Source organism: Drosophila gunungcola (genome assembly GCF_025200985.1).
Source record: "Drosophila gunungcola strain Sukarami chromosome 3L unlocalized genomic scaffold, Dgunungcola_SK_2 000003F, whole genome shotgun sequence".
Lineage (NCBI taxonomy): Eukaryota > Metazoa > Arthropoda > Insecta > Diptera > Drosophilidae > Drosophila > Drosophila gunungcola.
In genome coordinates, this window is record NW_026453179.1 from 6,203,021 (window position 1) to 6,230,179 (window position 27,159).

At 41.7% G+C, this 27,159-nt stretch overlaps 7 protein-coding genes across 7 annotated transcripts in view; 3 read left to right on the forward strand and 4 right to left on the reverse strand.

Moving 5' to 3' along the window:
• Nucleotides 1-6,265, forward strand: part of LOC128258850 (uncharacterized) — a 55,796-nt gene extending 49,531 nt beyond the window's left edge. The window contains 9 exon segments of the mRNA XM_052990801.1: nt 2,214-2,339; nt 2,408-2,877; nt 2,879-2,989; nt 3,055-3,216; nt 3,276-4,008; nt 4,418-4,631; nt 4,695-4,811; nt 4,872-5,297; nt 5,554-6,265. Of these exon segments, the coding sequence (XP_052846761.1) occupies nt 2,214-2,339; nt 2,408-2,877; nt 2,879-2,989; nt 3,055-3,216; nt 3,276-4,008; nt 4,418-4,631; nt 4,695-4,811; nt 4,872-5,297; nt 5,554-5,750 (2,556 nt within the window). The 3' untranslated portion in view covers nt 5,751-6,265.
• Nucleotides 6,266-6,538: 273 nt separating this feature from the next.
• LOC128258854 (ubiquitin-related modifier 1 homolog) lies at nt 6,539-7,168 on the reverse strand. Its single transcript, XM_052990804.1, has 5 exons — nt 7,060-7,168; nt 6,937-7,004; nt 6,792-6,873; nt 6,687-6,735; nt 6,539-6,630 (listed from the first exon to the last, which is right to left on the reverse strand). Exons 1-5 carry the CDS (start codon nt 7,098-7,100, stop codon nt 6,562-6,564), a joined length of 309 nt encoding a protein of 102 aa, XP_052846764.1. The 5' UTR covers nt 7,101-7,168; the 3' UTR covers nt 6,539-6,561.
• Nucleotides 7,169-7,212: 44 nt separating this feature from the next.
• Nucleotides 7,213-9,318, forward strand: LOC128258851 (cyclic GMP-AMP synthase-like receptor). The gene is made up of 3 exons (XM_052990802.1): nt 7,213-7,424; nt 7,489-8,400; nt 8,454-9,318. Exons 1-3 carry the CDS (start codon nt 7,407-7,409, stop codon nt 8,661-8,663), a joined length of 1,140 nt encoding a protein of 379 aa, XP_052846762.1. The 5' UTR covers nt 7,213-7,406; the 3' UTR covers nt 8,664-9,318.
• A 99-nt stretch (nt 9,319-9,417) lies between these two features.
• LOC128258853 (transmembrane protein 70 homolog, mitochondrial) lies at nt 9,418-10,332 on the reverse strand. Its single transcript, XM_052990803.1, has 2 exons — nt 9,744-10,332; nt 9,418-9,688 (listed from the first exon to the last, which is right to left on the reverse strand). Exons 1-2 carry the CDS (start codon nt 10,239-10,241, stop codon nt 9,476-9,478), a joined length of 711 nt encoding a protein of 236 aa, XP_052846763.1. The 5' UTR covers nt 10,242-10,332; the 3' UTR covers nt 9,418-9,475.
• Nucleotides 10,333-21,161: 10,829 nt separating this feature from the next.
• On the forward strand, nt 21,162-21,922 carry LOC128258500 (peptidoglycan-recognition protein SD). The gene has a single exon (XM_052990133.1). The coding sequence runs from the start codon at nt 21,232-21,234 to the stop codon at nt 21,802-21,804; it is 573 nt and encodes a 190-aa protein (XP_052846093.1). The 5' UTR covers nt 21,162-21,231; the 3' UTR covers nt 21,805-21,922.
• LOC128258499 (uncharacterized) lies at nt 21,823-24,727 on the reverse strand. Its single transcript, XM_052990132.1, has 3 exons — nt 24,250-24,727; nt 23,502-24,113; nt 21,823-23,435 (listed from the first exon to the last, which is right to left on the reverse strand). The coding sequence occupies exons 2-3, from the start codon at nt 24,106-24,108 to the stop codon at nt 22,327-22,329; spliced, it is 1,716 nt and encodes a 571-aa protein (XP_052846092.1). The 5' UTR covers nt 24,109-24,113; nt 24,250-24,727; the 3' UTR covers nt 21,823-22,326.
• Nucleotides 24,728-26,067: 1,340 nt separating this feature from the next.
• LOC128258821 (ankyrin-2) overlaps nt 26,068-27,159 on the reverse strand; it is a 61,215-nt gene continuing 60,123 nt past the window's right edge. Inside the window, 1 exon segment of the mRNA XM_052990723.1 lies at nt 26,068-26,988. The gene's annotated coding sequence lies outside the window, so the exon portion shown is untranslated.

Below are 27,159 nucleotides of genomic sequence, written 5' to 3' on the forward strand. Positions count from 1 at the left end.
GTTGAGAAACAATCTGCCGATCGGCCGCATAGAGCCAAAAGGCCAAGTCCCGCCTCCAACTTCCCCCATTCAACGGTCGGTTTCAGCGTAAACAATTTGAGCAAGCCGGCTCTCCATCTTCGAAGTACAGGGTGTCACCAGTCCTGTAGACGTATGTATTTGTAATACTGTAGACTGTCTACAGTATTCTGTTCCAAATCGATCATATAGAGTATTGGTGACCCAATCACATTGTTTTGACAAGCTCCGCTCTGTAACATCATCAATCTGTGCACGATGTTCTGCTTTACTTGATTGGAAATAGTTGAGCCACTAAATTGAACAATTCAAGGTCCGATTTCAATGTCCGGTTTAATTATATTTGGTGTATTGTTTAGTATGTGTTCACTGCTAATTAACACACTAGTGTGGCAATCAAATATTCAAAGGGGGCATTTGTAATTGCATGTGTTTAAGCTAATCTGAAGTTTGTTTCTGAAGCTTAAAAATGTTTAAGGCTGTGATTCACTTTAGGTTTTCTTTTGTTCCGATAAAACAATTTTTACTTAAATGAGGATTGAGAAAAAGCTTTTCCTATATAACACAAAGCATTCTCTAGCTTTAAATATACATTTCTCAAAGCTTTTAATAATAATTTATTCAAAACTAATGTCTACTGTAAACTTGAATACTAGCCTTTTAATATTTGCCGATGTGACATACAGACAACTTTCTAAAATTTCTGGAATATGTCTGACACAAGGGTTTTCCAAAACAGAGTACCATCAATTCTGTAAAGTATCTCTGAGACACTTAAAAAACTCATAGTGTGTGGACCACTTGATGCAATTATCAATCAGCCATGCTCAATCGAATGGGCAAAAGCTCTCAGTTCCAAAATTAGATTAATTAAAGAACGAAGTCAATTAAGAAATCAAGCAGATTGGCTCACCCTGTACATGGCTTAGATCTGTATATACGTATATACCATATCTGATGAGCATGAAGAGTCAGCGTCTCTGACAGCCGATTGTGCTGCGACTGTGAAACTGGAGCAGCTGTTTAGAGCCCCTGCTCCAGTTCCCCTTTCTAAGAGCACCTCCCCAAACTCCCACTCCCACTCCCCAGCCCATCGAGACTTTATTTTCATTCATTGGGAGGGGATGTAGACATGCCCCAAAAGAGGTTCGAGATAGTGAATCTCGAAGCCAGAGATTGCCACTTGGAGAAACAAGGAGATGGTATTACATTTCATATAAACATAAACCCAATATTTGAGTGGAAGAGGAGTTTAATGTTAAGACTCTTCGAATGTAACATATCATATGTAAAGCTATTTACTCATCTCGATCATCAAAAAGTAACTTTTATTTGATCAGTGGGAGGTCAGTGACCATAAAGAATCGATCAAGTGACCAGTTTAATAGCATTTATAGTTAAATGAACTATTAGACTATTAGAACATAATAATAGGTGCCAAAGATAATAAGATATGATTATATATTTTGTAGATAGTTTTTCAAATAATATTTTTCCTTAGTAGTACATATTTGTTTTCTGTGTAAAACCAAAGTTGGGCCAGAACCCAAAAACGGAAAGTGAATGCGCCGGTGCACGCGTCTCGACCTGGGAATTGGGAGTTGGAAGTTGGAAATCGGTGTATGGGCGCTTTTTGGGATGGGATGGGATGGGATGGAATGGTATGGGAGCCATCATCATCATCAGCAACAGCAACAGCAACAGCGGCGTCGTCGATTGTATCAATTCAATTGGACGCAGCAGGTGATTAAAAATTGGTTAGAGCCACAAAATTATCAATGTGAGATCGTTGATTGCCCGTGGCTGTTTTTGTTGCCTTGTTGCCTTGTTGCCTTGTTGGATGCCATATCTACCTGTGTGGCTGGCTGGCTGGCTTATATTGTGGTTGCCAATACCTTTGGGAGGCTAAGCTGCCTCCCAAATACCCATAGTTGAGTCGTTTTATTTGATTTGTGTTCGATTGGGTTTTAATTTGTAAAGTGGAGGCTAATTAGAGCGTCGATCATTTCTATGAGTTTCACTTTTCAGCGCTATGAATTGGACATCGGAAATTGGAAATTGGGAGGAGATTTAGACGAGGATGATGATGATGATGATGATAGTGGCAATGGGGAACCTTGGCCTAGCGCGTGGGCTTGTTAAAAACCAGTTGAAGGTTTCCCACTGATTTTCGTTTCCATGTCCCATATTTTCAGGTCACTTCTTGGCTGGGCAGCGATGGAGCCGAGAATCTGCAAAAGTTTTCCCAGTTGCAATGGGACAACGAATCTCAGTTGAGGACCCAGGAGCAGGAGTTTGAAAAGTACTACTTTATAGCAATGGTAGGTGGAATACATAAATTCCTTAAGATTTTCATTTATTCTCTAATCTCATTCAATGGAACCCGCAGAAACACCTGGCCAAAGGACGCGATCTGCATGCCGCAGCCCTTAAAGTTTCTGTTCTGAGCGAGAGTGCCAACAATCTGAAGTCCGCCCTGGATCAGTTTGCCCAGAAACTGGAGCTGGCCCATGAGCGTTTCGAGGCCGCCGCCCGTCTGCTGCACTTGCTGACCCAGCATCAGCGGGAAACCGCTGCCCGGGAGGAGCTGCAGCGCCTGGCGGAGCAGCTGGGCGCCACCTCGCTGCTGGAGAAGCACTGGCCGGCGACGAGGAAGAGTCACTCGCTGCCGGTGGCCAGTAGCACCCCGGCTCCGGCTGCCGGCAAGCGGGTTAGCTACCGCTGCAGTTCGGCCAGCGGCAGCTCCTTCGAGGGCGGTCCTTCGAGCAGCAGCTGCAGCTGCTGGCGCGAGAGTCGCAACCTGGAGGACATGGACCAAATGGAGGAGATGGATGAGGGGGAGGAGCAGGACAACGACGGCGAAGGAGCAGCAGTCCAAGATCGCCGACTCCGGAGTGGGCGTGTGCGATAACTGCGAACGCAATCCGAAACTGGCCAGGATCTGCTCCTGCCAGAGCCTCAACGAAAAGAGGTGGGTGCTTAATAAGATTTAATTTTATTAATTTAATTAATGAAATAAATCGTAATACTTTCCAGTCACGACGAGCTGCTCGAGGACGAGTGCTTCGATCGACCCTCGAAGAGGTACCTGGACATGCACTCGCCCATGGAGGCGAATGCCCATCTGCAGTGCCATGGCTCCAGTCTAGAGCTGCCCAAGCTGGAGGAGCTCAGCTGCCTGGATCCCAAGATACAAAAGTGAGTTGCCTAACTCAGCTATTTTATAGCAATTTAATAAATATTTTCAACGCATCCAGAACGCTTCTATTGATCATGCGCGAGATGATTGGTACCGAACGCGACTATGTGCGCTCCCTGTACTACGTGATCGAGAACTACATAGACGAGCTGCTGCGTGAGGACATCCCACAGCCTCTGAGGGGCCAACGAAATGTGATCTTCGGCAACATCGAGAAGATCTTCGAGTTCCACAACTCGCACTTCCTGAGCGAACTGGAGCGGTACGAGAGGAATCCCCTGAAAGTGGGAGCCGCCTTCCTGGAGATGGAATCAAAGTTCTACCTCTATGCGCTCTACAACAAGAACAAGCCCAAGAGCGACACCTTGCTGAGCGAGTACGGCAGCTCCTTCTTCAAGCCCAAGCAGATGCAGCTGCAGGACAAACTGGATCTGGCCTCGTATCTGCTGAAGCCAGTGCAGCGGATGGGCAAATACGCCCTGCTCCTGCAGCAACTGGTCAAGGCCTGCAAGGAGGTGGAAGGAGCTGCTCTCCAGGAAATCGCTGCCGATGTGGAGGAGCTGCAGCGAGCCGAGGAGATGGTCAAGTTCCAGCTGCGACATGGCAACGACCTGCTGGCCATGGACTCACTGCGCGACTGCGATGTCAATGTCAAGGAGCAGGGCCGACTGCTGCGCCAAAATGAGTTCCTCGTGTGGCAGGGACGCGGTGGCAAGAAGACCCTGCGACAGGTGTTCCTCTTCGAGGAGCTGGTCCTCTTCAGCAAGGCACGTCGCTTTCCCGATCACAAGGTAAGGATTCCATTTGAAAGTTAATGGTTATACTATTATAGTATATATATATATATAACAAACTTAAAATAATGAAAATGGTAGCAGTTTTCAATTCGAACTTGATGCACTCAAGAATTAGTTAAAAGAGTTAGATGTTGCGATTATTTTCGGTTCCTAATAGAAACAAATATAATTTTATTTTATTTCGATTTTTGAGAGAAATCTTTCTTAGATAATTTGGAAGAAAATTGTTTAAAATTCATTAGAGCATCATCGCAGAATATAAAATAAATATATGGTTGTTCCTTTTGCTTTATTTCTTTATTTATGCACCAAAAGGCAACTTATGAGAAGTTAAAGGTACCTCATAAAATTAAAAAAGAAAATAAAGATCTACCTAACAAAATACTCATCAATATCCAAACAGAATCTGGACATCTACATCTACAAAAACAGCATAAAAACTTCCGATATTGGCCTGACAGCGCACACGGGTGATTCGGCCACTAAATTTGAGATTTGGTTCCGGAAACGAAAGCCAGACGACACATGGATGCTGCAGTGCATGTCGGAAGATATCAAGAATGCCTGGACCGAGGAGATCTCCAAGCTGCTCTGGAAGCAGGCGAAACGAAACCGAGGTTCGTAGAGATTGTGTTTCCCTTAATATGCAGCACCTGTAATAAGTGTCTTTGCCTTCGCAGAAGTTCGTCTGGCGGAGATGTCCTCGATGGGCATTGGCAGCAAGCCCTGTCTGGATATTCGGCCGAGCAACAACCAGATCAGCGATCGCTCCATTCCACTGGCGCAGTTGAACAAGAGTACGTCTAATGGCCAAAACCGATTTATTCAAATGTGGTTTTAAATGATCCCTTCCATAGCTCCCAAGCTGCGTCACTCGGAGCCGGGAAAAGGCAGCATGCGGCGCCCCAACTCGCTGATCTCGGAGAGCTCGCTGTCCAGCGGCACCAGCACCACCAGTGGCTCCTCCATCAGCGGTGGCTCCTCGTCGGGTCACCACGATGGCGGTGGTGGCCGGCATAGTCTCCATTTTGGCAAGCTGCCCGGACCACACAGCACTAGCTCCACCAACTGCAGTGCCACCCTGGAGCTGATCAATGAAACACAGGCCCTGAAGTTGGGCAAATCTCACAGTGGCGGAGGACTCAAGGGGCCGGAAATGACTGCCGAGGGAGGCAGCACTTCCGGAAGCGGAAACGGAAGCGGACTCGGAAACGGAAACGGACTAGGAAACAGCAAACGACACCACAAACGATCGACCACCATCGTCAGCCAGCTGTCCATGGGTATTGAGCTTGAACTGTGCTACTTCTTCTAGACGCACCCTGTAGCTAGTAGTTGATCCCTGTACATAATCTCGAAGAAATCCCCCAGTATTACTGTATATAATCCCCACCAAACACCAAATCCTAACCCACAATCCGTGCCTGTGTCGAGTGCTGCATGTTTGTTGTTCTATGTTGTTTGCGATTGCCGCTTTAGTGTCATGTGTTCTCATCCGATATATAATATGCAATGTGTGTAAATATCCACCCCATTCAGAGAGCGGCATTGTCTCCGACATGTGCGTCAGCCCGGATCAGGAGCCCTTGGCGGCGGAGAGCAGCCGGAGCAACTGGTCCACGTCCACCACCACGGCGTCCGGAGCTTCAACGACCAGTGCGTCCACGGTGATCCTGCGGCGATATCGATCCTACGCCCATGCGGCGGAATCGGCCAGTCCGGACGGCGGCAAATAGCAGCTCCTGGAGCATCGAATCTAGATTTACATACATAGGAATCCACATTTATAGCTTTAGCAGAACGGTTTCATCGGATCCAGATTAATGGTATCATCATCACGATCGATCGCTAATTTAATTTCATTATTTTTGTTATTTATTATTTATTACTTTTATAGTTTTCGTTAATTTGTCATAATCGCTGCGTTTCCCATTTGGCCTTGTTTTTCGAAAAACTCAATTGAAATTATTGAATTCAGCGTGTCAATGTCGAAGCATATTTCATATACATATAGTTCTTAGACCACAAAATGGAACGATGGGAGCCATGAACAGCACCCGAAAGGGGCGTGGCCGATGCCCAACATATCTGAATCGAAGTTCATTACGTACAGTTAGTTGATATGTAACCTAAGTGCCTACATTTAGAATAATCGTAAACGAACATAATAAATAAAACTAAACATTACATTAAATCGATAGATAAGTAAAAGCGAAAATTTAAAATCAATAAATGTTGCTTCAATGTAAAACGAACGTGGGCTATTCAATTCAAATGTCCCGCCAAGCCACAGTTGAGGTGCTCTATTTTTGGCCACCTTACAATTCCCAAGTGCTCGTTCGGCGAAATGCTCGCATAAATAGGGGAAGCTTGCTGACTTACAATCTCTAGATGATATGATATGATGAAAACTTTACTTCCCGAACTTTCGTGTGGGCCTTTGCCTCTTTTGGTAAAGGGACGTAATTCTGATTCACTCAAACTGTTTTTGCTTTTTTCGTTTCAAATTTAATCTGTTTTCGTAAAAAATAATTAATGTACTATTTGTTAACCGCCATGTAAAGTGGATATGAAGAGAACATTATCATTGGGCTGCAACTCGTAATCAAGTTCACCCTAGAAATTAATTTATTTATAAATGAGTTGTTTTGCGATCCTAAATCTTAACTTACCAGAAGTTCCCAATCTGTGTCATTTATAAGAACCAAAATTCCAGGTCGTCTGTGAACAAATAAAATAAATAAATCCTGGATCATGATAATTTTGAATCAACATACACGGTGTCATCTTGAAGAAAGAGTTCCGCTCGTTCTGTCAAAATATTGGAATTCATCCATTTTAGCAGATTGGCAATGGTCCCTTAAAGATTAAATCATTTACAGATTATTACCAATTTTTAAAGCTTATGAATTGAGAACTTACATTTTTGACTTCCGTCTAAGGCGACCTGGCGTTTTTTAATGTTTCCAAAGAGTAGCTCTGCTCCAGCACTTTAAAATTTACTCAACTAATTAAAAATATCATCCCAAGTGTATAAATATTTACCTAAATTCCAATATTATTTTTAATTCCGGCGTGCCCATCATATGTTCGATGTAAATAAGAGTGTGACCGCGTCTGGTCCAACTAAAAATACCTGCTCGCCACAAAAATAATACCGAACATACCGCAACCGATAACCATTCTGGCCACTCCGAACTCCCAAAAAAGTTTAAAGTAATTTCGGGGAATTATTCGTTTTTGAAAGACCCTGCTTCCTGGAGAAATAAACTTCTTAGCTTTTGGCAGTCCCTTCTTCATTTTTTTTATGTGTTTGAAAAATTGTACAAGCTTTGATCAAGAATTTAAACAAAGCTTTAAGAAAAGATAGACTGAAAAAAATAAAAAAAAATATGTATGTACATGCATCGGTGAGCTAAGACTTGTTGCTTAAATAAAACATACTTTTTCCTCAACCTTATTTAAACTACATAGGTAATAATGCAAAGGTTTGTGGATTATCACAATGCTGAACCCTTAAGCTTCGGCGAAGGCATTGAATTCGTGCTTGATCGGATTTCCATCGAACCCGAGGATCGTCAAACTTTCAAGGAAGATGCTCAGCAAATTGAAAATGAGTTCATCCGGGCCATATCCCGCCTAGATCCCTTTTTCGCCTCGGCTTTCCGGGGTCTCGCTTTGACGGGTAGTAATCTGGATGATGTCCGGATCAATCTGCCGGATGAGTTCGATTTGCTGACCACTGTACAGCTGCCATGTGAAGTAGAACCGATTTCTGTGAAAGATCATCGCAGCTATGTTTGTCTACGGGTTAGCGGGTCTAATATTCCCCACCACCTGGTAAATGTGGAAGATGGAGAATACTACATAAGCCGTCGGAAGGTGCAGTCCTGGTTCCGGGACAACATCAATGAAGTAATCCCTCAGCTGAACAACATCCGTTGCGAAGGCGGGCGATCCTACGAGCTGAAGAACATTACCGGTGGCCATATAGCCCACACCATTAAGGCTACTTGCTTATCCGATCCCGGACGAAAGATTTGCTTTGACTTCGTGCCCGCTTTTAAGTTCGCCGGATCGGAGTGGCCTCGGGTTTTTCCACGGTTCAGTGATGGGCATCGCAGCTGGTACGCCACTCCCTGTAAATATCGATATCCCGGTGCTGTGGATGATCCGCTATCCTTCATCGTCTGTGCTCCTTACTGGGAGCGAATGGTGCTGAGCAAGAAGCAGAATCTCAAGGACGGATTAAGGCTGATGAAAGCTCTGCGAGATGCGAATGATATGCCCATGATCTTCAGCTACACAATCAAGAGTGTCTTTCTAAATGCAACCAATAAAAAGATGATCAACTGGAACCAGTCACCCGGTCGCATACTCATCCGAGTGAGTTCTTTTGATTATTATGTTGCACCTCGATATTTACATACTCCACGCAGGCACTCGTCTATTTGGCGATGTCCCTCCGCCGGGGTTTCCTCCCGTTCTACTTGATGCCAGATGCTAATGTCTTGGAGGCCCTTTCCGTGGACCAGAGGCGGGACTATTCCTCAAGACTTTGTCGCATTTTGCGACGGCTCATCAAGTGCCGCGACCGCGACTGCATGTATCCAGATGATATGGAGTTTATATTTGGGATGCGGTACTAGATATACATTTTTGTTCTTATAAGGGGTTATATGCAGTAAGACGATAAAATGCATTTAATTTTTATTTTATTTTATTAATGTACATATATTTAAGAATACACACTGAAAATTTCATATCGTCCCGATGAACATTTTCAAAGTTACACCCAAATTTTTAAAGGCTTTTCAGAGTGCTTGCATGTACAAGTACAAACTTTAAACGCGTTTTACTCATAATGGTGTTTTTAAAGTCGCAAACAGCTTAACCGATTAGTCTCCAATTTTAACACGAGCTTCTTAATGTACTTTTTAGTAATTAATCGAAGATAAGCAATTTAAGACCGAAATTTGCTAAAAAAATCAATTTTTTTGTTTGAGAAGCCGTCATTTTATCAAAAAACTTTATTTTGCTTATACCTTCCATTAATTACTAGATTTGACAATACCTTAGCGACATTTCTTTAATTTTTTTATTTCGGAGATCCCAGTCCAAAGATATAGATTAGCTTTAGCTCCTTTCCAAATAAATATTATTCCAATACAAAATCTTAACATTGTATGTGTACAAAATATCATATTAATTATTTTCTTCAGGTAAAATAGTTTTTTTTTCGCTTTCTAACTGTACAGACAATTACTGTCATTAATTTGTGTCCTTATTAATAATTAACAGAATCTATATATAAAATAATTAATTTACTTACCCTATGAAGGATGTCAAACCTGGCTCGCGGAAGCCTTTTAATATTTTCTATTCTTACTTACAAGTTCTTCCCTTATAAAGGTTTTTGTTTTATTAATAAAACATGTTATTCTGCAGAAAGAATATTATTTTATTGCTGTTCCTTACTCTTTGCAGGTTTTTCGGAGTTTGGGCTTAAATCCAGTTTGAAATCGATGGGCTTGTCGTAGCCCATGATCCGCACATAGTGTTCGGGATCGTCAAATAGCACGGGATCCACAAAAAGCGGACGTTTGTTGACCAAAAACGAGGTGAACATGCCAGGAACCTCTGGAACGACGACATCTCCAGGTCGAAATTTTGTCTGGAAGGGAAATTCGATGTCACTTGGAGCTTAAAACCGGTATCCTCTCACTCACCTTAATCTTTTGCAGGAGCAGGGAAATTGTTGTGGCCGTGTACTCCTCCGTTTTGGGATTGTAGTGCAGTTCCGTCACATATTTCTTGGTGATGAAGTGCAGCAGCAGTGGGGTCACAAAGGTGAAGAACCCACCGACGGTGCAGAGGAAAACGGCCATTCCGGTTCCACCAATTTTCATTCCCTGCTCGAGGAGGATGGGCTGGGCGGCCAAACCGGCTAAGCTGGTGCTCAGCGAGAAGAACTTGACCATTTTCATGCGGGGAGCCAGGGTTCCATAGTAGATCCGCTGTAGTGCATCCTCGGAATCAGTTTTTGTGGACTTCACTGAAAGCCACCTGGTTTGTTGCACTTTCTGTGGCTGTGATTGCTGCGATTTGGTAAAACTAAAACCGGCAATGCATCTGGAGTTTTGTGGGAGGGAAATCTGACGGCTCGCATTTCCCAGGGCTATGGCAAAGTGTTTCCCGCGTGGGAGCAATGCTCGTAAGCTTAACATAGTGCAATAAACTAATTTTAATCGAAATAAACAGATGTTTTGAAGCTGAACGTTGAATAACACGAGGAGTGTGACCGTCGCTGAGGGCGCTCAAAAACCCGTAACCCATGAATAGGGTACTAAAACAAAAATATACCAACTCAATACTAAAACAGGATAGGGTCACGTTATTCTACTAACGGAATTTTAAGTGTGAAAATAGCTTAGTGTGTTTGATTTTTGTAAAACAGCTAATTTTGTTTTTAAATTAATGAGTGACAAATGTTTCGTAAATCTTTTTCAGTTACATTTTTGTTTGAATAGGTATGCAAATTGCTAAAACGAAATCAGTACGTCATTCCAAAGCTAAACTGCATATCTTCGGGGGTCATGTGAAGTAAATCGCGGCACTTCATTAGCCGACGGAAGATGCGGCCAAGTTTTTTCCTATACTCCCGCTTTAGGTAAGAAAGACAGAAAGATACTCCAATAAGTTAGTATCTGGCATCAAGTAGGACGGCAACTTTCCTCTACGGAGGAACATCATTATAAAGTCGATTGCCTGGATGGAAAAAATATATATCAAAGTCATTGAGACCAACCTGGCGACGATTCCAGTTGATCAGCTTCTTCACATTGGTGGCGTACAGTAAGGACACTCTTAATTGTGAAGCTAAAGATCCTGGGCATGTTGTTGGCATCTCGAAGAGCCATCTTAATACTTTTTTTTCCAGCGCTACTTTTTTTTTAATTATTGAAAAAGCAAATACAATACGATTTAAAAATAAATGTTAATATTCCCTGTTATAAATATATATATCTTTATGTTAGTTCTGTTCCAAGTGACCGTTGCTTTGCCTTTAAAACATTGAATTTAATTTTGCAATGAAAAACAGTAGCTATTTTGTATTTTAATCTTTTTTTGAATATATAATTAACATGTGTTTCAGCTAAAAGTTAAATAAGATGAAAGGCAAAGTGACCTCCTCTATATACGTTTTTACTTTCCAAACTTAAAGCAATGGAAAATGAAGCGAAATTTATAAAGAATTTAATAACTTTATCTATCTATAACTATCAATTTCAAAATATATATCCCCCAGGAAAAAAATGGGTTTTAGGTTGCACCATCTACATTACTTTAATATTTTGGCTAAGTACTTCAAAAATGATATCTCGGAAAACCACGATTTACAGCTTCTTGAAGAGCTAGCAACCTTATTTGCACAATTCCCAGATCTCTGACATCCGATGGGTAAATTTTCATTAATGCTTTTCGATCGTAGAATCAGCCATACAATTAAAACTACAAAAAATTTAAAAACTTAATTAACTATGCTTAATAAAACTATTTATTGCATGGAAGTGTATGTTTTTCACAACGATTCCCCCTCATAACCGAACAATACAGCTAATAATTTGGCAAAGGTCGAGTGCGTATTGTGGAGATTGTAATTGATTTACAGAGAGAGTGGGCGGGTCCACGCCCCCGATGCAGTGTTATCTGGAAACCGAAAACACACATATAGAACTGGCATGTGGATCGGAATTAATATGCTCGAATTAATGCCAACTGATGGGTGGGCGTGGCAGATGTGGCTCTAGTTACCACTGCTACATGCAATTTGTCGCTGTTGGCGGTGACCAGCTCTTAACCACATTTTTAATTTATGTTGCTTTAATTGTTTAAATGCAATTGCACACACGCAGGTCGTGGTCTGGTCAGTTGTTGTTATTTGTGTGTTATTTTTTAGCCCCGTCAATTGTTGGAGTAGTGTGCCAAGTGCACGCCTGGCTGAGCTGCACTTTCAGATCCATGTCCAGTTGACCATCGCACCCACCCATTTACCCTTTACCCTTTATCCTTAACCCTTTACCCTTTTCCCAAGTACTGCCCCCTTGGATTTCGGCAGTTGAGTGACAGGCGGGCGGAGATCTTGAAATTGGTTTAATGCAGCGGCCCCCGGTTTCATTGGGCTGCATTCAGGCGTCACTAATCAACAATTTTCAAAGTGACCAAAAATCACATTTGATTTTGAATTGCCAAAGTCATGCTGCTTCATCTGCATCTGCATCTCCCTCTCTCTGTCTCTCTCTCTATCTCCCACGCATCCGTCTCTTTCTCGCCGGCAATCCTTTTGTTATCGTTGCCTTTTGTTGTCATTTCATTATTGTTATTTCATGCATCATATTCATTCCACAACCATGATTGCACGGAAAAAAATGTCAGAAAACTAATTGATCAGCTTACATTTTTAGTTAACTTATTTTACTTTACTAACCCACAAAATGATGATAGGGTATTAAAGCACAACTAGATTTTAAGTCAATCAATTTATCACACTTTTTAAAAACACCACTTTATTACTAACTTTAGCCCATCAACATTTCTCTCTGTGCACTTGCTGCTTGGCATTTGTTTGGCCAAAATTTCACATGCAGCGGGAAAAATAATTCATGGTAAAAAAACCGGCGCTGATATATGAACGAGTGGCAGGGCAGGAAAAATAGCAGGAACACCATATTGCTCATTCAAATTCGCTGTGATATCAATTTATTTTTATGCTTTGGTGACGACCTTTTTTATGCCATCACCCCCCAGAGACCACCCCCACGCTCATCGCCACCCTTCCTGTCTATCTGGTCCATAAATATATTACCATTACCTCACCATAGAGGTCCTGCTGCCTGATTGATGGCATTTTCGATTGCAGTCTGCAATTTGTTTACTTCGGTATTTTTATTTACCTTTTTGGTCCCCTGGTGACTTTTTGTTTTAATGACTTTATTAATTTATCAAATTATGCAACATGATTAAAAATTATCGTAAATCGTTTAAAATTGACTCAAAAAATGGCTCAAACACCCCCTCATTTTAGTTTTCAGCTTGGACTTGCACTCATTTCTGCAAAGTTCGAAGCTCATTTAAGGGTAGTGTTTGATATCAACTCAGACCTGTTTGAATAAGTCGTGTATTAAGTTAGAGTTGTAAGCTGGTGGGGCATTGAAGAGCTTTCAAACAAGGTTTGAGTTCGAAATTTATCTAGTTTGATGCAACCTAGCAGCCCCAATGAGTTCCACTTTCTACTTTCACTCGAACTTCAGCTGCTCGATACGAGGAGAATCCCTGTATAAGTTGCAAGTACTCGCAAGCCGTAATTGAGAGATATTTTTGCTACCCCTGTATAAGCTTGAAATCGACTTTAAGTCACTCAATTACGTTTTGCGAGTTATGGCCAAATCTTAAAATAAAATACATATGTTGTAAGGGTGAATAATGAATTCATCTAATTTTATTTTTAGACTAATCTAAAGTAAATAAAGAAAAAACATCCTAATCAAAGGAACGAATTAAATTCAAGTAACCGCAAAAAATAGAGATAATTAGAGATTAAGCTTTGTAATACTTATATATAACAAAGAGCTTAGTTTGCACCTTGACCTAGGGTTTCTTAAAAATCCAAGCATAATTCTGATACCAAGAAAATAATTAATTCTATAACATAATAACATTGGTCAAGCACCGTAATTAATGTTTAAAAAACCGCACCAAAAAACCCGTACTCATTTACGCAACTTAAATGAAATTAGAACACGCTTTACAATTAACATGCTAACGAGCCGGGGAAAAAACGCCGGAAAAGCGTCAGGGAAAATAACGTTAAGTAAGGGTAAGGTCAGGAACATGGGGTGGCTGAATATGGGGGGTGGGTGTACGGATGGATGTGTGCTCTGTAATTGTAGAATTTGTAGTATCAGTGGTCTGGTTGGATGTGCAATAAATCATTTCAAATTCACTTTAACACGCGCATACAGCGAACTGGAGTTTTTCCGGGGCCATAGGATGGGAAATGCACACCGTTTCCATGGCAAGTTGAGGATGGGGGTGCGTGGGCGTGGGCGTGGGCGTGGCAAAATGTTAAACTAAATGCTGGAATAATTACAAGCTTAAACTATGCGCATATTCAGAGTGAAAAGTTAAGGGGAATCCATACATATCAAGGAATAAAAGAGTGGGCGCAACCGGATAGCTCGCACAGGTGTTTCCCCAAGGAGGGAAACCCCCCTCCCCCCAAATACCAGGCCATCTAATGCCAAGTACTCCCCTTCACCCATTTACCCCGGTACCCGATACCCGGTACCCGTAATTCATGTTCACGCTCACCCAGAGCCATTATTATGTTTCGTTCCGTTGTTCTCCGCAAATTGGTAGTTCATTTTGAGCACATTTTGTGCCTGGCTGGTTATTAAATTGGTTTATAATTTATACGCTTGTGAACGCGTAATTCTCCCCCATTTAATAAAGACAAATGTGAGGCAAGTGGGTCAATTTAAGGAGGCTGCCTGCTACAAGCTGCGATCCTTGAGTTATGAGTGTTATGAGTGCAGCAGCAGCAGCCGCAGTGGTTGTGCATCCGATCGGGACCATCGGGACCCTATATTCCAGCAACCAACCACCCACACCACCCACTTACCTTTCCAATTTCCCTGGCAACGACAAAGGAAATGTCTCGCCTTCTGCGCTGAAATAATTACTGACATAGCCCTAAATATTAAATTACACACTTGTTTATTTTGGCCAGCTCAGCTCAGTTCAGTTCGGTGTCGGTTCGGGTCCGTTTAGCTGGCTCGAAGGACATCGACGCACCATCACCGTGTCCCGTCCTCATTCTCACGTACAATGTCTGCAATAGTGTGCCAGCGTGCAGTGTCTTCGTCCCGGCTATTCAAATAGTCGAGCCCCTCCCGCACTTCCAAACAGCCAAGCAGCCACTCAGGAACTCCGGACCATAGACTACGGACTACGGACCACGGACTACGGACTACGGACCACGGACTACGGACTGCGCCACTCTGGTGTTTACTTTGTGGTTATTTTGAGGCTACAAGTTGCAACTTTTACATTGACGAGAACGAGAGCAAACAGCAATAGCAACAGCAGCTACCAACCGGGAGCTGTCTATCCCTGTATATTTTTCAGAATACAGAGAAAATATCATTAAATTTTTTTACTAATTCAAAAACTTAATATCAAAATAGCTGTTACTTGTGGGAAATATTATACATGTTTTTTTTTTTAAATATCAAACTACGATCTTAGATATTTTAAAAGCACCTACTTATGTTAACGTTTTTTTGGAGATTGAAAAAATTAACACACTTATAAAGTACCTCATTTAAAACTCAGTCATGTTAGGTACTAAAACATTTTATTCCAGAAATTCAGTATTTTAATTAAGAAAGGAATAAATAAGTTTTATTGCATGCCCGCTTAACTTAGATGGTAAGAAATGTACATTTAAAAAGGCATCAGAATCGTATGATTAAGCATTTCTTATATTAATTTTTAAAGTGCTACTCTTTGACAACTTTTGCGTCTGCATCGTCGAGTCCATCTTTAAGAGTCTTTTCGCTCAAAAGCTTACTTTAATCTAATGAAAATTAAATGGCTGTCAAGGAGCCTCGATCTGCAAGATGCAGCCGCTTTAAAGTGTCCTTTCATTAGCCCAGTTCCGCTTGCTGCATGCCACCAGCAACCCCACGAAATTGCAACTTAAATTTCAAAAAGGCCCACAAGGAGACTTACTGGAGGCAAGTTGAACCCAAAGCTGCCATGTCCGAGTGAGCGGGCATGTCTGTGCTTCCGCTTCAGAACGCAGCGAGCTGCAAGCTGTCTGCCAGCGTTTAAATCAAAATTAAACCCCGAAAATAAGCTGCTATGTGAAGTGGGTCCAGGGGGCACATGTGGGTGTGGGTGTGGGTGTGGGTGTGGCTGTGGGTGTGGGTGAACCAGCTGCCACTGCAAATGCAACATTCAAGGCTCAAAAGTCATCGGCCCTTCTGGTTGCCATTGCCACACACTTACCCACTACATTTTCAAGGGCCTTACAATAATCTCACTAGTAGTCCTTAAAGAAATTACTTGCAATTCTGTTGTATACGTTTTTCAATAACAGTTCTCATTGGTCGGTTCACCCGTGAATAGTGCTCCCGACAAAACTTTGATTATGCTGCAAAGGAAAGTTTTCTTAATAAAAAGGAAACAAGTTTTTAACTCATTTCTTCTTACAGTTTTTCCTTAGTTTGTTAAGCTGTTCAAGTTTGATCATTTGATACTTTAAAAAGAAAAATATTAATACATACATTTACATTTTTTACTTTTTATTTTAAAGAGCTACGTTTTTTATTTTTGATTTAATTAATTTGGTCAAAAGGGGCATCTTTTCATTATTTATAACCAACAATAATATATCTGGTCATTATCAAAAACGTTTAATCACATAGTTTTTAGCGTTTATCAATGCGTATACATAGTGAAATGTTTGTTTCGCATTAGTCTAATACAGAAATAATAGAAACTGAACAAATGTTCATATGGTTCATGGTAATAAATTTAAATTAAATGCGGGAAAGAATTTATTTTATTTTAACCATTTTTAAGATTATAATAAAATTCTGAATACTTTTCGGATTTTGTGAGATACAAAAACAACTTAAAGAAAATTTAAGTTATCTTAAGATTTAGTTAAAATATAGCATATTTAAGTAATCGTTAAAAGAAGTCACTTGATTTGGGGCAGACTAATTAGATTGTGAAAAAAATGGGGGGCTTCCTAAATTATGAATAGTTCGTTTGGTTTGCCAATAAATAATATTTTTGATGATGCCTTATGACTGCTGCCTCGGGCAACTCCATTGTTCTTGGCCCACGCAGCGTATACGTAACGTTGTGTTGGCACTGCAACAAAAACCGACATGAAGGACCACAATGTGTGTGTGTGTGTGTGTGTGTGTGCATCCAAAACGCTTTAATAAAAATAGATGAGTAAACTGGCATTAGACAGGACCTACGTCCTTCGTCCTATGTTCTTCGTCCCGCTGCGGCTGTCCCTCTCACACACTCCATTGGCTTTGTGCCGTCGCCTCAGTTCGAGCGTTACAAATTCAACTTTAAGCGTTTTGACGCTAAGTAGTTGATGGCACTACCCCATCTACGCCCCTTTGGCAACATCACCAACACCATCAACTGATGGCGATGCCAGGGCAACCACGATTGAGTGCACTCCCACAATATTTCCTTAGCATATATCAAAAGTTATAGTTAAAGAGTTGCCCGTTGTGTTGGCCCTATATCGTCGCTGGGCGCATCTCCCAGCGCACTTCCTTCCGGCACTTTGACTGGCTGCTCTGCTCTGCTCTGCTCTGTACTGCTCTGGTACTGGCTGATTTTTGTCTGCCTTTCGGGATCGTCCGCTGCTTGGGATCCCGAAACCCGGATCCTGAAGCCTCATCCTTGAAGCCAAAATTGAAGTGTTTGTGCCGAGCACAAGGGCCCGAAATGTGCATGAAAACAGCTTACAGCAGCATGAAAATTTCTGACAAGATGTCAGCAGGAGCAGAAGGAGTCGGGTTTTTTTGGCCGGCAAAACTAGCAGCGTCGACCAAGACGATGATGACGACGATGACGACGATGACGACGATGAGGTTGCCTTTACGCACATCGTTTGGCTTTAATATGGCCTCATATTGTTGCGCATATTTCTAGTTGCATATTAAAAATAGTGCGGCGACCAAAAGAGCTGATGTATGCACAAAAGACAGCATTTTCGAATTTATGAAATAAGCTAAAGTAATAATAAGTCGCAGGAAAAATTCAAAGTCTTAAAGTACATAAGACGCCTGTTCAACACCACACAAATCGTTTTAGTATATAAATAAATATAACTTTTTTATTGGCTAATAAAAGTGGAAAACTCAATGGCGCTGCAAACCCAAAATCAATGCATAAATTTCAATATAAAACCAAGCCAAAATAAAAAAAAGGCACCTGATAATTTTACAAAGCATGTGTAGCTTTTTAAGCCTTAAATCACGTAAATATTAAATTTAATTGCCTATTATTTTTGCTACAAGTTTAAGCTAATTGGTTTAAAATCTAACATTCAAAATGTATGATTATTAAATAGTTCGGATATTAAAAGATGTATCAAACCGTACTGAAAGTGTACAAAAGCTCATTTTTAATTGTTTTATCAAGCTCATAATAAGCGTGTTAATTCAGTCAATGAGCACTGCCAATTTTTGTTTGGTAAATTGTGTCTACAGTTGGATTTCTCCATTCGTATCGAATTTTAAAACCAATATGTGTTTTAGATTCAAATATGTGTTTAGGTGCTCAAAATTAAAATGATGATTTGGAATTTATGGAATTAATATGTTTAAAATTCGTTCGTTCTGTGACGAAATACATATTCAAGCTTTAAGTCTGGATTCTATTCGTAGTCGAACTTTATTCATTAGCGAACCAGGCGGCGGCGGTGCCTTTCACTTTGAAAATAGCAGCACACAACTTGCTCGACTCGTAAACGAAATAAGTTTTCGTTCTCTGCGCGAGTTCTTGTTATGGAATTTAAGCAAGTTGTCATAAAAATGTCGCCCCCATTGACACGCACCCCTCCCCCCCCTCCCCCCTCCAGTTGGATTGCGGGGGGCGGCAGAGAAGAGGTGTCAATTCGCACTGAAAAGTTCCAGTTCCCCAAAATCCGAAATCCCAATCCAAATCCGCAATGTGGTTGCAGGCAACTTTTGCTCTTTCCGCTTGCTGGCAAAAAGCCTTGGGGGACTTGGCAAAATGGAGTGGGCTGGGAAATGGGGGCGTGGCAGGCAGCAGATGTTGCAGAATCGGGTGCAAATTGTTGCTGCCTCGTTGTTGGCCACAACTTGCGGGGTCTGCACGATTGACACCTTTTGGGGAAAAGCGACAGCTTTAAAGCAGCCTGCAGTTTAATTTGTTTGCCGTGCAGAAAGTCCAGAAATGGAAATGGAAAGCCTACCCGCTGACACTCCATCTTGCAACTTCATCAGCGAGTTCCCTGAGTTTTCCCAGCAATTTAATGGACGGCCATTGTGTGCTAACAACAATACGAAAAAAAAACTGAGGTAAAAACGAAGGAGGAATACGGAAAACTAAACGTGCCCAATGCCAGATTCTCGAGATTCTCTTCGCATAAAAACTTTCGCCCTAAACTTGTGCAAGTTCTTTTAATTTTAATTAAACGGATGAGCAGCAATTAGCGAAATAAATCTGACAATTTTGCAAATGAGCCAGCATGGCGCCGGGTTTTGCCCGAAATTTCCCCAAATTGCAGCCAAATGCGGGACGGATTAAATTGAGTCTCTGTCTCGGGCTCTGTCTCAGAACAAAAAAAATATGTTTTTCTCTCGAACAGTTGAATTGCTGGGGGAAAACACTTCGAATAACCATACAACAAGTCAGCCCTGGAACCCTTGAATGGGTGGGTGACTTTGGGTCGCTCAGAACTCACTTAAATTCAAGTTAACAGCCCCGGACAAGAGTTTTTCCGCTACCAGCTGGCTTTTCCGGCCGCGCATAGTTTTGGCTTCGGTTTTCTGGTTGCAGCTTCGGTTTTCGGACCGTTTTTTATTATATTTTTTTTTTGGCTGTTGCGGCTTTGCTCGCCTCCTTTTTTCCTTTGGCATTTTATATTCATTTTGGCTTTTAATTGAGGGCGCTTACTTGCATTTTCGTTGTCACTTTGCGACTTCTCTACAGCCCCCAGACCCCAGACCCCAGCCGCCACTTCATTTCCCCATCTCAGCCCATCTCAGTTTGGGGCATAATGGGCTGCACTCCGCTTTGTTTTTTGCTGTTTTTGCATTTAATTGCGAAAGTTTTTTAATTAAATCACTGCCTAGAACATCTGTGTCAAGTTGAGGTTTTTGGGGGCTCGTACGAGCAACAATGGACTACTTGAGGGGCATTAGCTCAAGGGATTAGGGGTATCCTCAGTAAATAACCAATTTATTGCGTTTACTAACAACAACAGTTTGTGTAATTCAACATAAAAAAGATAATGAGGCTTTTATAAAAAAAACAATTTGTTCCTACGTATCTTAAATATATAAAATATGCTTTTGAAATTCTACAAAAGAACAAAGCAATTTAAAATAATTATTTGAAAACTATAGTCTTTTTAAAAAAAATTAATAACTGTTTTGGTGTATTTGAAGTTCAAATTTGATTTTTTAAAATTTTTGATTTTTAGCAACCAGTAAACAATGGCTAATAGCATTGTTTACTTGCTGCTAAAAAAAAAGTAAACCAAATTACGCTCGTTTACTTCAATAAGAAGAAAATTCTAATTCTTTTTGCTTGCGCTCGTTTGTTGCGTCTGCTGTCTCATGAAATAAAAATCTTGTCGATAGAAGTAAAAATCTTGATATAATCGTAATATAAATAGAAGTTTCGTTACGAAATCTTAAAAAACGTTAGCCCAGTTAGCAGTTCATTGTTAACAATAAATCAATAAATCAAAACTATAACATTTTATAAAAAAAAACTGTAAATTATATCAATTTAATAAATTGAAATAAGTAACTTAATAAAACTTAAAAAACAAGACATAAAAAGTGATTGTTTCCTAGATCCAAGAATTGAAAAATAAAATGAAAACCGTGGCCTGACTATTTTGTAAGTAATTAAAATAAAATAAAAAAGGTAATTCTATGCTGAAAATAAAGTCAATGCGCATAACATGAAGCTAAAAAGCCCAATTAAAATTAAGAAGAATGTTAAAGATTTGTTTTACATTCTAATTACCATTTAATTGTTGTGCCTCATCTCATTGTGGAATTGATTCTCCAACGAAAAACCCCAATATCCCAGCTGGTTCGATATAATCATTTTTGCTATATGTAGCAGGGGAACTTTTTTTTCCAATATTTACCCATTAGTTTATTGAGACCACATTTCGAGAAACTAATAGTTTGCGACGACACAATAGAATTGTTTTAAAAATCGGCAACACAAAGCTTAATAGAAGAGCCCTCTGCCTGCAAGAATTGCCAAGAAAAATCCCCGCAACTCATGTAGTATTTACAAATACGGGGTTCAAATGCTATCTCCCGGGGGCAGGTGCCTTATCTGCGTCTATAAGTGCCTCACAATCCGAGATTCTCTGCTCAGTCAGTGGAGAGACACAGCGGAGGAATGACTTGGATCGCTTTGCTCATCGTTTACCTCGCAGCAGTTGCTGTCGAGGGGGAAGCACCGATACCGATACCGATGGTGACGAGGGCAGAGTGGAACGCCAGACCCGCCAGCGGACCGATGGACAGCATGGACACTCCCCTGCCCCGAGCTGTGATTGCCCATACAGCCGGAGGTGGTTGCACGGATGATGTTGGATGCTCCCAGCAAATGCGCAATCTGCAGAATTTACAGATGTCCCGGCAGAAGTTCTCGGACATAGGATATCACTATTTGATTGGAGGCAACGGCAAGGTCTATGAGGGCAGAAGCCCTAACCAAAGAGGAGCCTTCGCTGGACCCAACAATGAGGGTTCCCTGGGCATCGCCTTCATTGGTAATTTCGAAGAACAAGCACCCAGCCAGGAGGCCTTGGAGGCCGCCAAGAAACTGCTGGAACAGGCTGTGCAACAGGCTCAGCTGGTGGAGAACTACAAGCTGGTGGGTCATCGGCAAGTCAGTGCCACCAGGAGTCCTGGCGAAGCCCTCTACACTCTCCTACAGCAGTGGCCCAACTGGTCAGAACAAATATAAGATATGCTATAAACTAGCTTAGGTTTCGACACGTAAAGACCATTCCTTACACATTTATTTGTAAATATAATTATGTATAATTTGTTGTTTTGCTTAAATACGAATACTAAACTTTTAATTTTGTTGATCTGTTTCCGCTGTACTTCGTCGACTTCGCACACTTTGTCAGCTGCCAATTTGAAGCCCGGCCTGTTTAGGGGCCTGCTCCCCGGGAGCAGGGCACTGGGCCACAATAGAGATTTGAGACATCACATAGCATCATTCACCGAACCGGAACTTCCGCAAGAAACTAAGCTAACTATACAGAACCCTAGATGAAGCACGGAACGCAGATGGAACGAACGTGTGAACGTAATCATAATCGTAATGGTATGCAGAGAAGAATGCGCCAAACGAGAGGTAAACAAGAGTCGGCAACGTGGCAACGTGGCAACAGATGCTGTTACAGATTACAGATTACAGATTTAGAAAATATAAAACAAGGAACTATACAAAATTCGTAAAGTACTTAGGTAAATTGCACTAATATAAACTCCCATTTGAGCTGCCGCTTGCACTGTCCGTACTGCCGCCCAAACCGCCGTTTCCGCTCATACTGCCGTTGCCATCGCCGCTGCCGATGCCCAAGCCAATTCCGCTTCCGTTGCCGCCCTGCCCGCCAAAGTCCAGCTGGAGCAGCCAGTCCCGCTTGGCCAGACCTTCGGGCGTCTCGCCGCGCTGCGTGCACAGCGGCTGGAAGCAGGTGGTCAGTCCAACGCTGGGCGTGAACTCGGCCCGCTCGCGCAGCTCCTCTTCGGTGGCCAGCATGATGCAGTCGTCGTCGATTTCGTCGCTGTCGACGCTATAGGCCGCCGCCAGTTGCTGTTGCTCGGCCCGCTGTTGCACAATGCTGTCGCTCGTGCGGCGGAAGGAGTCGTCCGTCTTGCGCAGGAAATTGTACAGCGCCACGCAGCCGAGCACCACTTCGCGAATGTGCTTGTCGCTGATGCGCAGCGGCTGCGCCAGAATGGGGAACATGTTGCAGAGTATCCGCATCGTCTGATCGGCATGGGCATTGACCTGCTCCAGGGCCTCCAGCACGGCCCGGTCCTTGGGCAGGTTGCGTGTGGTCACCAGATACGAGGTGGCCGGCAGTACCGAGTCGCCAGCGAAGTAGTAGCCCTGCCGGTCCATCTCCGCCGACTGTTGCTCCTCGAGGGCGTGCATCTTGTGCCTGATCAGCTCGACGGCAGTGGTCTGGTTATAGATATCGTTGGGCCGGCTGCTCGCCGCCCGCTCCACCTTCGCGTACTGGAAATTGTTGTCGGCATCCACGATGCCCGTGAAGATGACGGTCGCCCGCTTGCGATCGTCGCCACCGGCGGAGCCGCTTCCCGCCGCCCCGGATCCCGAACCGGACCCGGTGCCCTGGAGCTGGACGCTGCGCATGAACAGGTTGCCCACGCAGTGGGGCAGGTTGTGCTTGCGCTCCATCTCCTCGGCGGCGCTGCGCCACTGATCGTCAGTCTTTGGTAGTGTCACGTATTGGTCCTTGAGGTGCTCGTAGAAGCCCAGACAGATATTGGCAATCATTTCGTTTATCACAAATTTCGAGGCACGGAAGCAGTAGTTTCGACAAGAATGTACTTCACCTGGGATGGGAGTAGTCGTAGGCATATTTATGGGGCACATAGAAGGGGGACCAAGCAAGCACTCACCCGTTGCCAAATACTTGAGCGTAATGGCCAGTCGCTCCTCGGCGCTGAAGGACTTCTTCTTGCGCTGCGGCGCATACTGGCTAATGATGGGCTCCAGCTTTTGCACCAGATACCGAAACTGGCTCTCTGTTATGGCTAGGAAGTAATTCAAGTGGTAACACTCGTCCTTGCGCGACTGCAGCTCGCTGAGCAGGTTCTCCTTGCTAAGAAACTCGGCCTGGTTCTTGCGCAGCCATTCCTTGGTCCACTCGAGTCGTCTCCGCGTGTTGAGTATCCCAGCCAGGTCCAGAGCACTGATCTTGGAGGTCTGGGGTCTGGACAGAACCGAGGTTCTGGCCGCTCCACCCACACCCACTCCCGAGGCTCCAGGTGCTGCTCCCGTTGCCTGGGCTTCTATTGTTGGGGCGTTGCCTTCGTTGTTATTATCCTGCGCGACCCCAATTGCCGGTGCGGCCACGCCCACTCCGGGGCTGGCCAACTGATGACCTGTGGAGGCCGACACCCCGCCAGATCCTCCAGCAGCTGCACCCAATCCTCCAGAGCCACTGCGATTGCCACCATCGCGTTCGCGCAGCACGCCAATAACCTTTAACTTGATTTTGTCCATGGGGCCTGCAAAGATCGGTAGATTGTACTATAATCCCAGGTCGACCTAGAATCTATAGCTATATAGCCGCACCCCACTTTTCGGCCCCCGATTTTCGCCCACTCGTCGTGTGTTTTGTGCAACAAATCGATTTTTACTCACCCTCTCCAACCTCCCGTTCCTTGCGTTGTGTGTATAACCAGTTTCGGATCTTCGGGGGAATACGTCTACGGGCTGGGTTGTATAATTAGAACTATCTGGCGGAACTATATATCTCGCCGCTGCCCTTCTTTAGCTGGCTTTATGCGTTTATCGGTTACCGATTTGAACCTCAATTTACATGCACACTAGATGTACCCAAAAAAAAAAACCGATGCCAATACGAAAACGCAGCCAGCAGCAACAACAACAGCAGCAACGAACGTCGACAACTTTTAAGGGACAGCCAATCTCATCGAGTGGAGAGATTTCAGTTTTCCGGCCAGTAGGTCCTTGTCCAAATCCGTTTTTCCCGGCCAGCTCAAACCAGCGTCGCGGCTATCACTTGACCGAAAACCACATTTTCCCCAATTCTTTATTTTTTCACGGTGATGTTGCCCGATTCCCCAGCAGCAATATGAGTGTGACCGTCTATGGGTCGAAAAAATATACCGTTTAGACCAGGGCTGCCAATTTAGCTGTTTTCCGTTAATTTTGGCTTTTTTTAGGGCCATCAGCTGGAAAATATTTATGAACTGCGGAAGCGGGAATTCTGGCTTTTTTTATGTTTTCTGTTTTCTGATGTCGCCGACATTTATATAGACATTATAAAAAAATTGTATCTTTATACCTTTAACATGGAAACATATACCAAAACTACGAAAATGATTTTTAAAAGAGATTCCCACTAAAGCTGCCAGAATACTTTAATCAGTTTTAGATTTCTATACCAATAAAAATCCGTTATTTTCAGTTTTGCGAATACCTTCGAGTTATTCACTCAATCAATTTGTGATCCAAACAAAAATTTAAAATGTCTTCAACACATTTTTAACGCAAGCCATTTGGCCGTTAAACTTTAAATAATCTTTGACTGTTCGATCGTTATAACAAAAAAATATTTATGAACCGCTTTCTAATGCTGCCAACTTTTATATAGACATTATAAAAACATTGTATCTTTATTCTTTTAACATGGAAACATATACCAAAACTACGAAAATTACTTTTAAAAGCGAGGCCTTTAAATCTGCCATAACACCTTAATCAGTTTTATTTTTCTATACCGGTAAAAACCCGTTATTTTCAGTTTTGTTTTAAAAATGTTCTGTATGAATAAAATTAATAAATTTACCTTTTTCTTTGGTCACGTTTTTGTCGCTCTTTTTACTTTGATTAAAACAGCTTTTTTTCATAAAAAAATTATCTGTCTAATCGTGTAGATTTATATTTTATAATTATGTATTTACAAAAATTAAATTAAAATGATATTTATGATATTTATGTCTACAAGCTATAAATTTTTGTTGACTTGCGGCTCAGTCGGTCCTATAACAGCTATATGATATCGTTGTCCGATTTCAATAAAATTAAAACGCTAATTCTGAAAATATAAAAATAACTATATAACAAAAAATATTCAAATTAATTGAAAAACACCGAAGTTATTTTTTCATATACTTTTCCGATTGTTCCTATGGGAGCTATATGATATAGTCGTTCAAATTAAATAAAATAAAAACCATGATTCTGAAAACGCCATCGGCCTGTTCTGACTTATAACGATATATAACGATATTTTCGGGAAACTTCATTCAACTTTAAAAACCTTCTTTTTTAAACCAATTTGCTTAGAAACGGAAATCTTTAAAAATATTGTTGCCGAAACCAATATATTTTGTAGTTTTTTAGCTTTGGGATAATAAACATTCATTGATTGCAATTGAAACCCATTTGAAAGAAATTCTCTTTTTGCCCATATTGAAAAATCGAAACAGAAAATTGTATTAAGCATTTTATTTGGTTATTCATACGCGTGTGGGTTTACAATACAATGTTATTTTTTTTTTTTAATATTTCTTGTATGTTTTTAACACAAATATTATTATATTCATATTCCATTACAGTGGTGATGCTAAAACGTTTAAATCCTTTCAATAATTAGGGTTTTTGACGAATACTCGTTAACGCAAGATGTGCTTTACGAAAATTAGCGATACACTTCATGGCTGTTTGTGGTAGCTCTTATGTGAATAAATGTCATATCTTTTTGTTTATGTTTTAAATTTGATCTATGCATTATTTTTCAGATTGTATATTTATGTAAATTTCACTGTTAAAACATGCAAGCGAAAAAGTTAGCTTGGTTCTTGTAAAAAAATGAGACTTTAAAAGCATTTCACTTTCCAGGCTTCGACTAATTCATTACGTCCCCTTTTCACATGCGTTTGTATAATTGCTTAAATTAAACTACAATAATAAGCGATTCATTTAATAATAAGTATCCTTCGTACATGTACATATATAATAACTACATCAAATTATAAGCAAATGTTTATTCCATTACAACGCTCTAGCACAAGAGGTTTCGGTTTCGGTTTCTGTTTTAATTTTAATTAATTTTTAAACGCCAATAAGAAAATGCGTTGAAGGGCTAATGCCTGTCATATTCATGTTTGTATTCATGTTTGCAATTTTATAGTTTTTATAAATATATAAAATATATATATTTGCCTTTAAAAACTCGTGTATGCACTTCAATATCATTAAAAATGTGTGTAGATGGAAAATGTCAAATTTGCTAATTATTAAATCCCCTTCGCTGTTCGATTTGAAATCGGTGATGTTTGGAGCAGGTGAAGATGCGTTTTCCCGTCATCCAGAGATTCCTTTACTAGTGCTGCCCCTAGAAGAGCGCCTTATCTGAAAAATCAAAAGGAGAAGAGTCTAATTTAGTGACCATTGGATGTAAGTCGGGGCGGCGAGTATTACTTTTCTCTGTCAAAGTTGAGCTCTGCTTCTAAGTCGAAGACCAAGTAAAGACATAAAACAAAAGTAAAACGAAAAGCCGCGCAGCCTTGCCGTTGGGATGCT

Bases quoted from the DNA above. Each gene is read 5' to 3' on its own strand.
- LOC128258853 (XM_052990803.1), bottom strand. From the start codon at position 10,241: ATGTTAAGCTTACGAGCATTGCTCCCACGCGGGAAACACTTTGCCATA. The intron at 9,689-9,743 runs GTGAGTGAGAGG...TTTCCCTTCCAG, and splicing joins TGCTCCTGCAAAAGATTAAG to ACAAAATTTCGACCTGGAGA.
- LOC128258854 (XM_052990804.1), bottom strand. From the start codon at position 7,100: ATGATGGGCACGCCGGAATTAAAAATAATATTGGAATTTAG. The intron at 6,874-6,936 runs GTAAGTTCTCAA...TTAATCTTTAAG, and splicing joins CTTAGACGGAAGTCAAAAAT to GGACCATTGCCAATCTGCTA. The intron at 6,736-6,791 runs GTATGTTGATTC...ATTTGTTCACAG, and splicing joins TTTCTTCAAGATGACACCGT to ACGACCTGGAATTTTGGTTC.
- LOC128258500 (XM_052990133.1), top strand. From the start codon at position 21,232: ATGACTTGGATCGCTTTGCTCATCGTTTACCTCGCAGCAGTTGCTGTC.
- LOC128258851 (XM_052990802.1), top strand. The intron at 8,401-8,453 runs GTGAGTTCTTTT...TACTCCACGCAG, and splicing joins CCGGTCGCATACTCATCCGA to GCACTCGTCTATTTGGCGAT.
- LOC128258499 (XM_052990132.1), bottom strand. From the start codon at position 24,108: ATGGACAAAATCAAGTTAAAGGTTATTGGCGTGCTGCGCGAACGCGAT. The intron at 23,436-23,501 runs GTGAGTGCTTGC...CTCCCATCCCAG, and splicing joins GCTCAAGTATTTGGCAACGG to GTGAAGTACATTCTTGTCGA.